The 14,013-nt window shown below is 36.7% G+C and overlaps 1 protein-coding gene across 1 annotated transcript; it reads right to left on the bottom strand.

Annotated features, from left to right (window-relative positions):
• Positions 1-13,227: 13,227 nt before the first annotated feature.
• On the bottom strand, positions 13,228-13,587 carry LOC145679565 (histone-lysine N-methyltransferase SETMAR-like). The gene has a single exon (XM_081750142.1). The coding sequence runs from the start codon at positions 13,585-13,587 to the stop codon at positions 13,228-13,230; it is 360 nt and encodes a 119-aa protein (XP_081606268.1).
• Positions 13,588-14,013: the final 426 nt, after the last annotated feature.

Below are 14,013 nucleotides of genomic sequence, written 5' to 3'. Positions count from 1 at the left end.
CTTTCTTTCTTTATTATTTATTACTATTATTATTATTATTATTGCACTTATTTAAAATTTGTGATTTGTTTTGAGTTTAGCATCTCTTTCAGCATCGAGGCCAAATGAAACGTAGAGATACTCCTTATTATGGAATCCGAACCATATGAGCTCCAGCCGGGAATCGAACCCGGATCTTCTACACAACATGCACTTACGCTATCCTGCTAGCCATGAGGGAGGCCTATTATTTTTTTATTTATGAAATAATGCTATTTTAATTCAAAAATACGCTTCATTCCTACATAAATTCTTATAGATTCTTTAATGCAGTATTAAAATACATGCCGTATTAAAATACACAACTGTATTAAAATACATAAACTGCTAAGATTTGTGGGTAAGATATACTGCGCTAATTTGAAACTTTAATCACACGAATGACACTGATACATGCATGCATCTGTTAGTGCAGAGCGGTAAGAGTACGGAATAGCAAATTTTGTGCAAATTTACAGAGCAGCGTGGTAAAAGCACTTTTATCATGACTAAGAGAGAGAGAGAGAAGCTCAAGAATTTAAACTTTGGATAGCGGTAGAATCCATTTCTAATATTTGTCTTCGAGAGAGAGAAGGGGCATTTCCCAAGTTGGGATTCTGACACACAAGTCGGCTTCTAACGAAATGAGAACATACATACAAACACAAAATGAAATAGTACTGTATTCTGTCTGTCTCTAGTTTTCCATGTTTTACTCTCTTCTGCAGACACATGCAGTTTATCCTTATTCTCTTTTCTCCTCTCTTTTCGTCTTCTTGCTCTTCGTCTTAACAAAGGAAAGAAGAGAAGAAACCCTTCTGGTGTTTATTCACACTTTTCGTAGCCCCCGTTACTTTTGTCAACACATCTATCAAATTGTCAAATAACACATTTACGAAAAGGATGGTACATTTTAAGGCTTTGTTTTTTTTTATTATTCTTTTGTTTTGTCGAAGACAAAATCTATTTATTCAGACGTTTTCTTGTATGTTTGCTCACAGCGAAGAAACATAAAACTGCCGTGGATATCCTTAAAGTGAATTTGCTCTATTTTTCGGTATATGTGTACGTGAGCCTATACCTTTGTGATACCACATTATAATGATATTAATATATTTCTTCTTTACCGAAGATGGATTAAATGTAGAGTTCTCAAGAAACTATTTATTCAAACAAGATACAGTGAACTCTCGGGTTCGAACATCATTCATTCCGTAACACTGTTTGTAAATCGTAATTGTTTTTGTATCAAAAGATCCAATATATTTCAGTCAAAAATTTTCTTGTAGGCCCTATATATGAAAAACTACATACGAGTGTAGTGTAGCCAAACCCAAACTGTCACTTAACTTAGTATGATGTGCTTATTCCAGAAAAAAAAACTCGATTTAGGAACCGTTTAAAAATTTTGTGACTCCTGATCAAAAAAAAAACTAATTATTGGTCAAGATCACAATCTTTTAATCCATTTTTTGGATCACTTCTAAAATTCTTGTTTCTATTTAAATTAGTGTAAATGTAATTACTTCGTTCTAGCCACAGAAACATGATATTAGTAGTTCTAAAAAATAGTAACCGTTTTTTCTGTGATTAATAGAACAAAACCAGCGTTATGTTTGAACTTAACTTGATCCATAACTTTTGGCCAGTCCGGAATTTGAATAACATAATATCCGAACAAAAAAAGTACGAATTTTAGATACTGTTATTCAAACCCTACTGTACTCCTAGTCCTATATAACCACAATATTACCAAGGATACACTAAGCTCACACAAACACAAAAAGAAATGGGGGGCGCGGTGGTTCAGTGGTAGAGCGTTCACCTCCGGTGCTTGGGGTCCATGGTTCGATCCCAGCTCGCGCCGTGTGGACTTTGTGGTGGACAAACGCCGTGCTCGTGGGTTTTCTCGGGGTTCTCCCGTTTCCTCCCACTTTCTTCATTCCACCTTTTCACTCATTTCTTATTATCACCGTCTCCTTTAGCCTAACCGACATAACCGTGGGACGTTAAACTTAAAGATTTCATTTCATTTTCATTTTCATTTACAAAAAGAAATATATATGTCCATAGTTACTGGCTTACAGACGAGCAATGAAAGATCTTTGATGTAATATTTTTATGCTGTATATGCTATGGAAAGACGGATCAGCTCCTGGAAAATGAATGTACGCTAAAACTAAGGAATTTTACATGACAATAGAATAAAATAATGCAGTATTAGGTAGTTAAAAGCCTTATAACTTCGTCAATGTCTGTACCATTTGCAGGAAACACACATGTTAGTACACACACAAAGTTACAAAGCTACACGGCGAGCAACAGCTAATTCATTTCTGCCTCCCTGTGCCAGCATGTTCCTGTGAAGACTCACCAAAAATTTTCAGACTCACTGCACCACCAAAAAATATACAAATAAAATGGGAAAATCAGCAGAATGCTTGACACCGGTTTATCTCCTCTAGGTATGGTAGACTGACACCCTGACTTGACTTGAGCATAGAAGAAAAAGGGTAGCCTACGGGGTGATAGTGGCCCCACCGATCTACCTGAAACATACCAAACAGTGTTTACATTAATTGCTTGTGAATTTGACACAATAGAATCATCCATATGATTCTTTGTGTCTTGTCGCAGGTTAAACAATATGAACGATTAGCGAACTGATTACTTGAATCATATATGGAATGAAAATGTGGGATGGAACACAGAGGAAATTCGATAAAATCCCACAGCGACTTATCCACGATAAACTTACATTACATGAGATCGAAGCCCGATTCTTAATATCAGAGGTGAATATTTGAGCACTTTATCACTAAATCATTTTATTGTTTTTTAGATTCGTAATTATAAAATTTACGGATAATCGTGGCTTTAGTGTATAAGGCTGTTTGGTTAATTCTAAAAAAGAAAAGAAAAGAAAAAAGAAAAAGAAAGAAAGAAAGAAAAAGAAAAACAAATATTGGTGAGGTTGAAACCCAAGGATCTTATAAAATAGAGGATCTGCCCTTACAACAAAATCTTGAAGCCATACGTCACAGTTCTGCCACCCCTACTCTGCCCACTCCGCCCAATAGGATCGCAATGTTTTGAGCCAACAATCATGACGGAAACGAAAGTAGCCAATCAGACGTGCCGATGCTCGTTTTTTTTGGCTTCATCGATTTAATAGGATGACGATACATATGGGCAGATCCTCTATTTATAACATCCTTGTTGAAACCTCACATACTCTCATGTCTGAGAGGCTTATAAGATAGAGTATTGTTTGACTACTACTAACCGCGCTTCAAATACCACCATAGATTCATTCATAAGTGAAAATGACATCTTCTTTACTCTCTGTACCCGAGTTTATTATTTCATTGTTATGTATGACTAATAATCATTGATGAATTTTAAATTTACTTATTTGTATAATTCGTAGCAATTTGATGGCATTTTAAAAGCAACAGAAATATTCTGTTCAAAATTATATTTTTACGGTACGGAACTAATAATAATAATAATAATAATAATAATAATAATAATAATAATAATAATAATAATAATAATAATAATAATAATAATATGAACTAGTAAGAAGTAAAGTGAAGAGCCTTATTGATTAAATTAATTTCAAATCCTTAGCAAATCTGAAGATATAAACGGCATTTCCAATGTGAATGCGGGTGTCTGGGACTCCGTCGTTTTAGGAAATATTGAGAAAAGTGTAGTCCAGAGTACACGGAAGAATAGAGGCATGAGGGACAATAGAAAGGGTGCGTTCGACCAGAACGAACAAATCAGGATCATTCTAGATTTCTCTTATAGATTTCTGTAATGGACAAACTTCAATCTGAGTTTTTATGGGTCTGGGGGACCAGTGAATGGCTCTAGCAAAGAGATATGGGCGTACTAGATTTTTGAAGAGTCACAAAAGAGAAACTTGATGTAACACCCCCTCATATATATATATATATATATATATATATATATATATATATATATATATATATATATATTTGTTTTGTTCTTTTCTAAACACTGTATTCTTTGAGCGATCATCTCTGTTTTTCTATTTTCTTCCTGTATCTCATATATGTATTTTTTTTTACGTTGCCTTCAACGCTATATTTTATTGTAGCCTCCAGTATTCCGTGTAATTTCTTTTCTGCAAAAGAAATATAAAAGGTGCGTGGATTTAGAGGGGTAAGGACTAGGTGGGGTTGAAGGGGGATACTCCTTCTTTTTCCGTGTGAAAATGCGTTTCTATGCTCTTTCTTCCAAAAAATAAAAAGATGGATGCCTATCGAATAGTACGTAGAACGGACAGAATTGTGAACCGTTTTCACACAAACTTTTCACTCCCTGCCGCCCCCTTAAGAAGAGAGAAAAAGCTGCTATAGGATATGGAAGAAAGAAAAAGAAAGATATATATAAAAAAAGAAGGTGGGTCGGATCAAGTTGTCACTTCGAGGAAAAGAGTCATCACTTTCAGATGGAATTGACTATCTATCCATTGTATTTCTCTCTCTTTTTCTCTCCTTTTTTCTTTCTTCGTTTCTTTTTTCCCCTGTCCTTCTGCATGATATTGCTTCGGGAAATCTTTTTCGAATTTTTCTTCCTGTACATTGTTGACCTTGTTCAATACTCTTTAATCATCATCGTCATCATCAAAAGCCATAGTTGGTTAAGTCTTTTGTCGCAAATTGGAAAATTCCCATGCACTATATTTGTCGGATAACCTCTTTATTAGGATTATACAGTGAAATTTGGAAGAATGTATTATTAGTACGTCCGTCCGTTATTCCGCGCAATTACTTTTGAAATTAGTGAAAAATGAAATCTTCCAGGTTAACGTCCCACGATTATGCCCCTTTGAGCTAAGGAAGACTAAGATTAAAGGAAGTGAATAATGAAGCAACACTTGGGGGAAGTACCCCGAGTAATGGAAGTACCCCGAGAAATCCTACGGACACGATGTTGTCCTCCATAAACTTACATCTCCGGGATTCGAACCAGGGACCCCACACAGCAGAGGTAAGCGCTGCTCACACAGCAGAGGTACTGAGTCACATGACCCCACGATAACTTCTGAACGGATGCGAATATTTAAATTCTGTGTTTTTTAATAGAGCGATTACTCGGCCTGTTCGTTATACATTAAGTAAATCCGTTAACATCTTAACGGGTAATTTTAACGGTAGCTGTCTATAGCCCATACATATTTCACACGACCCTATTTTCTGTCTTTATCAGAGTTTATTTTGACATAACAAATGGATTTTTGAAGCAAAAAATTTCCCTATATCGGATGAAAATTCTTTCTTTCATAGCTTTTTAGCAATTTTCATTATATAAGGATTGACCAATGTAAAAGGAGACTTCGATGCGGTGGAATTCTGTATATCTAACTGCAGTAGAGAAACATATTTGCCGGTGATAGGCGCAATGTGATTCCCAGCTTACACCTGTAGCGAACGGCTGCTCTTTTCTCAGATGGGGAAAGTTGTTATAGTGCGGTTGGATGCATTATGGATTTCTCCAATGAGTGCAGCGAGCTGTTGTCCATTTTCCTCGCGCAAAAGGCGTGCTTGTTTCAGGAATGTAAGCTAATAAACAGCTCATCATAAACAAACTCAAAGGGAAGCTCTCGAATGGGCTGCTCCAGAGCAACGCTAGGCCACATTCCAAAAGGATTCTTGCCCTGCTCAAATCGTTTCAATGGGAAGTTCTGAAACATCGTTTGTACAACCCTGATATCTTTTATATATATATACTGGTCGGAAATTATTGAGTAGGCCTAATATTCAATATGCTTACTAGAGTCATGAAGGTCTAGCACCATTATAGATTTTGTCAGTGATCGAATGAGTTTCATCAATCGCGTACGACATATACAGTACATTATCCTTTTATTGATGTGGCAACACTGTGGCCCAGTAGTAGAGCGCTTACCTCTGATGCATGGGGTTCTTGGTTCGATCCCTGATCAACTAAGTTTGTGATGGACAACACCGTGTAAGTGTGTTCGGGATGCTCCTGCTTCTTCCCACACTCTTATTTCAACTACCCTTCCATCATCATTCACTTGCCTTAATCATCGTCTCGCTTTGTCTGAGGCGCAAAATTGTGGGACGTTAAACTGAGGTACTTCATTTTTCCTTTCCTTTTAATTTTTAAAAACAAAAGTCGAACAAAGGATGTGAATAACTTAGAACTCCTTTCCCTTTCTTTTAAGCTTTACTCTCCGTTCCCTTCTAACTTTGTCAAATTTTCGTTAGCTGTCATTCACATACGAAAATCACATTCGCCATTTTAGGCAAAGTGGAAATTCATATTAGACCAAACGATCTAATTCTTATTTTACCTAAACAGTCTTACCATCATCATCATATGTATTCTGCAATTATTTTCAGGTCACTTGCTGCAAGTGAGAAGCTTCCATGCTCCACGTTCTTCTGCTAACCTCTTCGTCTTCACAAACGATTTCTCTGTTTTGATATCGATCATTAATTGTAATTTCCTTCGCCCTCTCTCTCTTTCCTGCCGCCTTACCCTCTCATTCGTTTTGCGCTCGACCTAGCTAATTCTTTTCATTCTTCTTCACTCCCACATTTCGAAGGCTTCCAGTCATTGTTCATGTTTTTGACCCATACAGCACAATACACCACACGAAACATTTTATAAATATTTTTCTTCTCTACTTTTTATTCAAGGCCCCATAAAATAGTCTTTCCTTTCTCTTAAAGGTTTCTGTCGCCATCCCTATCCTTGCTTTTATTTAACATTCACATTTCATATTGTCACTAATAATACTGCTCAGATATCGGAAACTAGTTACCTGTTCTATTTTCTCCACTTCTACTTCCACATTTGACACCGACACCTTCGTTCCAATCACCATGGCTTTTGTCTTTCTAACGAACTTACCAGGGAGGAAATAATGGAAGATCTGACAGGTTTTCAAACTAGCACTGGAATTTTAAATCACAGCTTCATCAGCTGTTGTACTCAACTCAGAAATATGACTTGGTAACTTTAAGACGCCATAACATGACTATGACATTTCTCAGCTCCTACAACTCTTTATTATTTCATAATGCGTATATTGTTCCCCGATACTATTCATTAAATTTTAACATTACATTTTGTATTGCATAGATTCAGTGAATGTACTATGCCACCTGTAAATTACGCTTTTCTGAACTATAGCAGAATGGGTCATATATTCCAAAACCTACGTTGAAAGGATCATGAAACTTACTGTGTGTTCGACTTTTTCCTCTCAGCATTACAAAACTTCACTTAGTATATATATAATTGTTAACAGTTTGTTATTAATATGTTCTGTTTGACATGTGCTCATCAATATGTTTACTCAACTCCTACCTGTCCTTGGTTAAGTGAATTGCATTTCGCAGAATAAATGGTGCGATTGGTGACATTGGATGACGGATTGAAACTTTGAAGTTTTCAGTGGAGTCGATTTGAGATTTGTTGTTAATGTGCATTTTATGCTGTAATTTTTAACACCCCTTTACAAGCAAAAAAAAAAAAAAAAAAAACTAACAGAGTAAAGCCAGGCAACCATCCTACCATGGCCTATTGCCTAAGAACTGTTAGTAACAAAGTGATATCCAGGAACGGATAACATTACGATTGATGATATATATATTTTTTTAATGTAAGTTAGTTGGCAATTTCATTAGTGGTTCGCATGTATACTCATTCTGTGCAAACCCTGAAAGAGAAACCCAATTACTCAAGACACACAAGGGGCCGCGGTGGCTCAGTGATAGAGCGTTCACCTCTGGTGCATGGGTCCTTGGTTCGATCCCAGCTCGCGCCAAATAAGCTATATAGTGGACAAACACCGTGTGAGTGGGTTTTCTCGTTGTTTTCCTGCTTCCTCCTACTTGCTTTATTCCGCCATTTTATTCATTTCTCATCATCACCGTCTCGTTTAGCCTAGCAGACGTAACCGTGGGACGTCAAACCTAAAGATTTCATTTTTCAAGACACACAACACCAGGTATCCAGTATTACTTAGTATCTTCCCTCATATTTCTCCTACCGGTGGACAGAACACGCAAACAGGTGAAATCTGAGTGATATAATAACGGATTTAAACCCGCTACATTTGGGAAGATAGAGTTTTTTGTGGTATAGTATGTATCATACTACCGTCTGATATACAAACCGCCCAATGAGGCCAAAAAAATAGGTAGGTCTACTTATTTTTGGAGCACTCTGTATTATTATTATTATTATTATTATTATTATTATTATTATTATTATTATTATTATTATTATTATTATTATTATTATTATTATTATTAAACAATAGCTTGGAAATTGAAAATTTCCTGAGGTACGTTGCCCCCAAACATGCTTCCCCCTTGTGTATTTAGCGTCTATGGTCCATAATGTATTGTATGACATATTTTGCATTAATTTTGGTTCATTTCTACATTAACAATATATTTCCTTCTCAATCCACAGAATGGATCCACACATACAATTGATTTCTAGGGGGTGAGTTGGGGGATGAAGTGGATTGGGAGTTGTGAACACGACAACAGCTGTTCATCGCACTAATTACTACTTGTAGGGTGAAAGTAGAAGTGTAGCTTTGGTTTGCTTTGTTGAGGTTGCGTCATCAGTTGGTTTTCACAGAACAATAAATTGAGTGACGTTCAGAAATACTGGGTCTGATACAGTTTTAGTGTTTACTCAATGAAAATGAACTCGCCTACAACAAAAAGATGCACTGTTCAATTGTTGTTAGTAGTAGAAGGCTTAATTTAGTTCTCGTTTATAGGCTTTTGTCTCTGTATTTCCAGTGCATAGGTTTGAGAAATATGTTTTCCGTGTGTAGCTCGAATAATCTTTGAATTTTTCTGTACATATAATAGTTTAATGCGAGTGAAGCTGGTTTATTGTGTTATATGCAATTCTTAGAAGAAGCCAATACTTATTAAAATCCAATTACAAATCTTTCTGTTTTGTACAAATATGAAAATTTTGCTGAAAATGGTTACAGATTTTTTTAAAAAACTACTATAATTATCAATAAAATTTGAGGAAGGGCTGTGAAACATATGAAATGAAAATAAATGTTAGAAAGACGAAAGCTATAGTGATTTAAACGAAGGAGTCCGTGTCAAATATAGAAGCAGGAGGGGAGAAAATAGAACAGGTGAATAGTTTTCGATACTTCGGTAGTATTATTAGTGATGATATGAAATGTGGATGTGAAATAAAAGCAGGGATAGGAATGGCGAAAGAAGCCTTTAGGAGGAAGAAAAGTCTGTTTTGTGGGATATTGAATAAAGAGTTGAGAATAAGACTCATAAAATGCTTCGTGTAGAGTATTGAACTGTATGGGTTAAAAACTTTTACATTACGAAAAACTGATGAAAAACAACTGGAAGCTTTCGAAATGTGGGTGTGAATAAGAATGGAGGGTATTAGCTGAGTCGAGCGGAAACCGAATGAGAGGGTATTAAAAATGATGAGGGGATAAAAGAAGAGAAAACAAGTGGAGGAGAGAAACTGGTTGACATTGGCTGAGAAGAAACTGTATCATGAGGGACGTGCTAGAGGGTATGGTGGCAGGACAGAGAGAGAGGGGGCGAAGAAGACTACAATTGATGGACGATATAAAAACAGAAAAATTGTACGTGAAGACGAAGAGGTTAGCAGAAGACCGTAGAGCATGGGAGCTTCTCAGTTGCAGAAAGCATGGGCGTCCGAAGGGGGGCAATGTGAGGCCCGGGCTCCCCCTGTCTCACGAAAATGTATCCGTAATATAGCAAACCACGTATATTAAATACCAGACGTAATATAGCAACCATAGAGATGTCCCCCCTAAAAAATTTTCTTCAGGCGCCCCTGGCTGTAAATGACCTGTCAATAATAGCAGAATACCTATGATGATAATAATAATTATCAGGACAATGCTATTTAGTGCAAAAATAAAGGAGGAAAGTATTAATAAGTTCTCAGATTGTTGAACAAACTGTCCTCTTTAATTTGGAGCAAATCTCTGTTATAAGTAAACACTGCATTTTCAAATGAAGTGTAAATCTTTATCCTACATCATCATTTTTCTGCTAAACAAGTAAAGTTGTATTGAAAGTTGTACAATGATATATTGGGTTACGTAGTTTTGGGGAGGAATCATTGCCCATTGAAGCATCAGCGTGAGTACATTCCTGGTGTAGCCTTTTCACTAACGAATGAAAATTGTTATTTCACTAAACTCATGCAACAGAAATCTAAGCAAATTTATCAATCTAAAGTTTGGTTCTATGTTATTATTAACAATAATTTTATGTTAGCATGAAATAATAAATAATTCCGTATATCGTAAATAAATATGATGATGAAAATTAAAGCAGAAAACTACAAGGTGGTCCGGAATCGAGCGTACTATCCCCTTTAGTTTTGACAGTACAGTGTGTAGTTATGATATAATGTCTGTACACAGTTACCTTGAAGTCTTAAGAGTCTTAAGAGTCATGAACATCGGTATGATCACCATCCATGTCGTAACACAGCTGAATTCTGCGCCAAGTTCTCGCAGATGTGTTGCGGAGATACTCCCGAGTCACGAGGGTGAAGGTGTGTTCCACAGCTGCTCGTAATTCCTGCATTTGTGATATCGAGTGTTTCTTAATTGTTGCTTTATGAAACCCCAGAGATCATTGTCTGGTGTCGTCAGATCGGGATTTCTTGAAGGCCAGGCAAAGGGAGCTACGGTAATCTTTCTTCAATGCTATATGGACTTTGATCAGACATTGTTGATTACTCCAACTTCACTGCAATCAACTGTTACCAAGCAGAAAAGAGCAGAAAACAAATGAACATGGATAGCAATGTCGCCAGACAATGCCAAGCAATGTTACCAAACAAATGTGGGTAAGGCCTAAAACCGTTAGAAAATACCAATTAGGGGTACGCCCACTTCCGGACCACGCTGTATTATGACAGTTATATCAAGAAAATAGTACTAACTTCGTGATTTTTCGAATTGTCTAAGCTTGTCGGATTGTCTTAACTCTATGTAGGACCTTGATTTTAAGTGCTGAGCTTATTATGAATCAAGAAATGAATAATTAAAATTGCGTACACTACGTTGATAAACACATTTTTATAGCAAAAAATCATTGTAACTTTACAATTTTAGCGCACGATGTAGACGAATACCACTCAAATCCAATTTATTTGTATTATGGATTTTTATCCAAACTATGCTATACAGGAGTAATGGAAGTCAGACAGAATGGCTATACCCGTTCGTTTGTCGACTGGTATAAGAACAAACACAAGGAAATGATGTACAGAAAAGGTTTTCTGATATGGATTTAACGTCATGAGGATATAGCCAATCTCTCTCCTTATTCTTCTATTCCAACCGGAAGTGGTAGATTTCTACCACTTCCGGTTTCAATATCCATCACAACAGAACAAAACCCATAAAAATAGAGATAAGCGATTTCCTGTTATAGGTTGAGCATCTCAAGAATAGACCCCATCCTTGTCCTGTTTTACTGGACTAAAACAAAAAGTGACTGGAATCCATTTCCAGTGGGGAGACTCGGTTGAAAAAGTGTAACAACATTTTCAGGCCAGTCATCCTGAATGAGTGCTTTTCCTGGGTTTTTCTCGTTTACACGAAGCAAGTCCAGGATTGAACCTAACATACATGTCCCAGGCCTCTTACTTCCTTCCCTCTTCCCGCCGTGCTCGCCGGGTGATGTCATTCTTCATACGTAATGGGGTTAAGGCCGTAGGTACAGGAAATGCCCAGGAATACCGGTGAATAAATAATTTAACTCCTTCAGTGTGGGTGGCGAGTTAGCTCGTATCTTCAAAACGCACCTGCTGTGCGGATGGCGTATATATACGCGTTAATTTTGCTTTGGCTATTTTGTATTGCGTATGGCGAATATACTTGCCCATAGTATGAGTAATGTTATCCTGACAATATTTAGCGAGTTTGCGCTCAGCTGGTTTCAATTGTTGCTTAATTAAAAGGAGAAGAGGAAAAAGAAAGGAATTAAAGTAGAGTTTGGGCTTCGTCAAATACAGTTTTCATTCTTTGTTTTGTTCGAGAGCAGACAGCACAGTAATGGATTCAAAACTAGGGATGCGCACGAGACGAGTCGAGACAAGATTTTCCTGACAAAATTCGAGTCGAGACATGGCTCTTCCAATAGAAAAATATACATAAGAAGAATATACATAAAAATATACATAGAAAAATAAAGAGTTGTGCTGGATACATCCGGGCCGGGCTTTTTCCTAATGATATATATTCAAGCTCATTGATTCTCTTTCTGTTCAGTTACAATAAAATATCAAATGTGCATAGTTTCTTTCTCTTAATCTCTATGAACAATCTTGAGTGATATACTCTAAAATTCGCAGCGATTTCATTTATGCTGTTTCAATCCTAATAGACAACACTGAATTTCGAGGAGGATATTTCTTACTAAACTTTAGCTATATTGAGATCAGAATACCATTCTGTCATGAAAGAAAGATAATGCTGTACTGTTTTCTCACCAAAATGTTTCTTTAGGTGCAAAATCCTAATCCTATTTATATTCATCGCAGTTTATTATTTAATATATATATATATATATATATATATATATATATATATATATATATATATATATAGTAAAAAGGCCATATTTATGTATAAGTATCCGGCCATATTTTTAAAAAAAAGTAATCCATTATTTTGGCATGACATTGAAGGCTTGACTAACCATAGTTAGAATGATCCGATTTAGGTCACATATGCGCCGTTTTGTTCGATAACGTGTTTCCATTTGGAAGGTAAAATCATGATGTCTCTCTCATAGAAGTCCTTTTCCCTAGTGGCAAAAAATTGAGACAGTCGATTTTCACAAGCCTCTCTTGAAGCGACTTTTTTTTTTTTTTTTTACCAGCAAACGTGTTCGCCATGGACGGGAACAGATGGTAATCACTCGGTGCCAGGTCCGAACTACAAGGTGGACCTCCCAAGCAAGCTCCCGGAGCTTCTGGCGAGTCACTATCGATGTGTGTGGCCTGGCTTTGTCCTGGTGGAACACAATGCCTCTCCTATTGGCCAAAGCTGGCCTCTTCTGGGCGATTGCTGCCTTCAGACGGTCCAATTGTTGACAGTACAGTTCCGAGCTAAGGGTTTGGCCGTAGGGGAGCAGCTCATAGTAGATAATTCCCTGCCTTCTTCTTTTTGTATCCAGACTCATGTAAATGGTTCCACACGGTTTTTTGTGCAATGTTTAACTCTTGAGCAATCGACACACTGCTTACATGACGGTCGGACGCGACAATGTCCATGATTTTATCGACATTTTCGACACTTGGCCTTCCAGTGCGTGGTGCATCTTTGACGTCAAAATTACCGGAACGGAATCGACGAAACCAAAATTGCGCGTGATTGGCTGTTACAATATCAGGACCATAAACACTATTCACATTTGCAGCCGCCTGGCTTGCGTTTTCTCCTTTATCGAAGAAAAACAGTATAATATAGCGTATTTTCTCTTTGCTAGTGTCCATTTTGACTCCAGCTCACACAACACTGAGTCAACTCATCGCAACTATCTGAACAGTGTTTGTAGTACGCAATCTCATCGTTTGAACGCCATCTTGTTGAACCCGATCGAACTTATACAACGCAAGATACAGATCACTGAAGCCATCTATTGGCAAAATAATGGATTACTTTTCACTACACCAGATATATATATATATATATATATATATATATATATATATATATATATATATATATATATATATAATATACGCGTACACGCATATGCGCATTTAAGGTGTTCCGGGTAGTAAGGATCTACTCTACAAAGGTTTGGTTTGAAAGAAATGCATTTTATGAACACTCTTCTTGAGAGCGAACTGGGCAAAATATTCACTTTTCAATTAGTTATTATTAATATTATTATTATTGATGTCATGGAAAAGAAG

This window comes from Thermobia domestica, chromosome 2 (assembly GCF_964235325.1).
Source record: "Thermobia domestica chromosome 2, izTheDome1.hap1.1, whole genome shotgun sequence".
Classification (NCBI taxonomy): domain Eukaryota; kingdom Metazoa; phylum Arthropoda; class Insecta; order Zygentoma; family Lepismatidae; genus Thermobia; species Thermobia domestica.
Note: the sequence above shows the minus strand (reverse complement) of the source record. Positions and strands in the feature narration are given on the sequence as shown.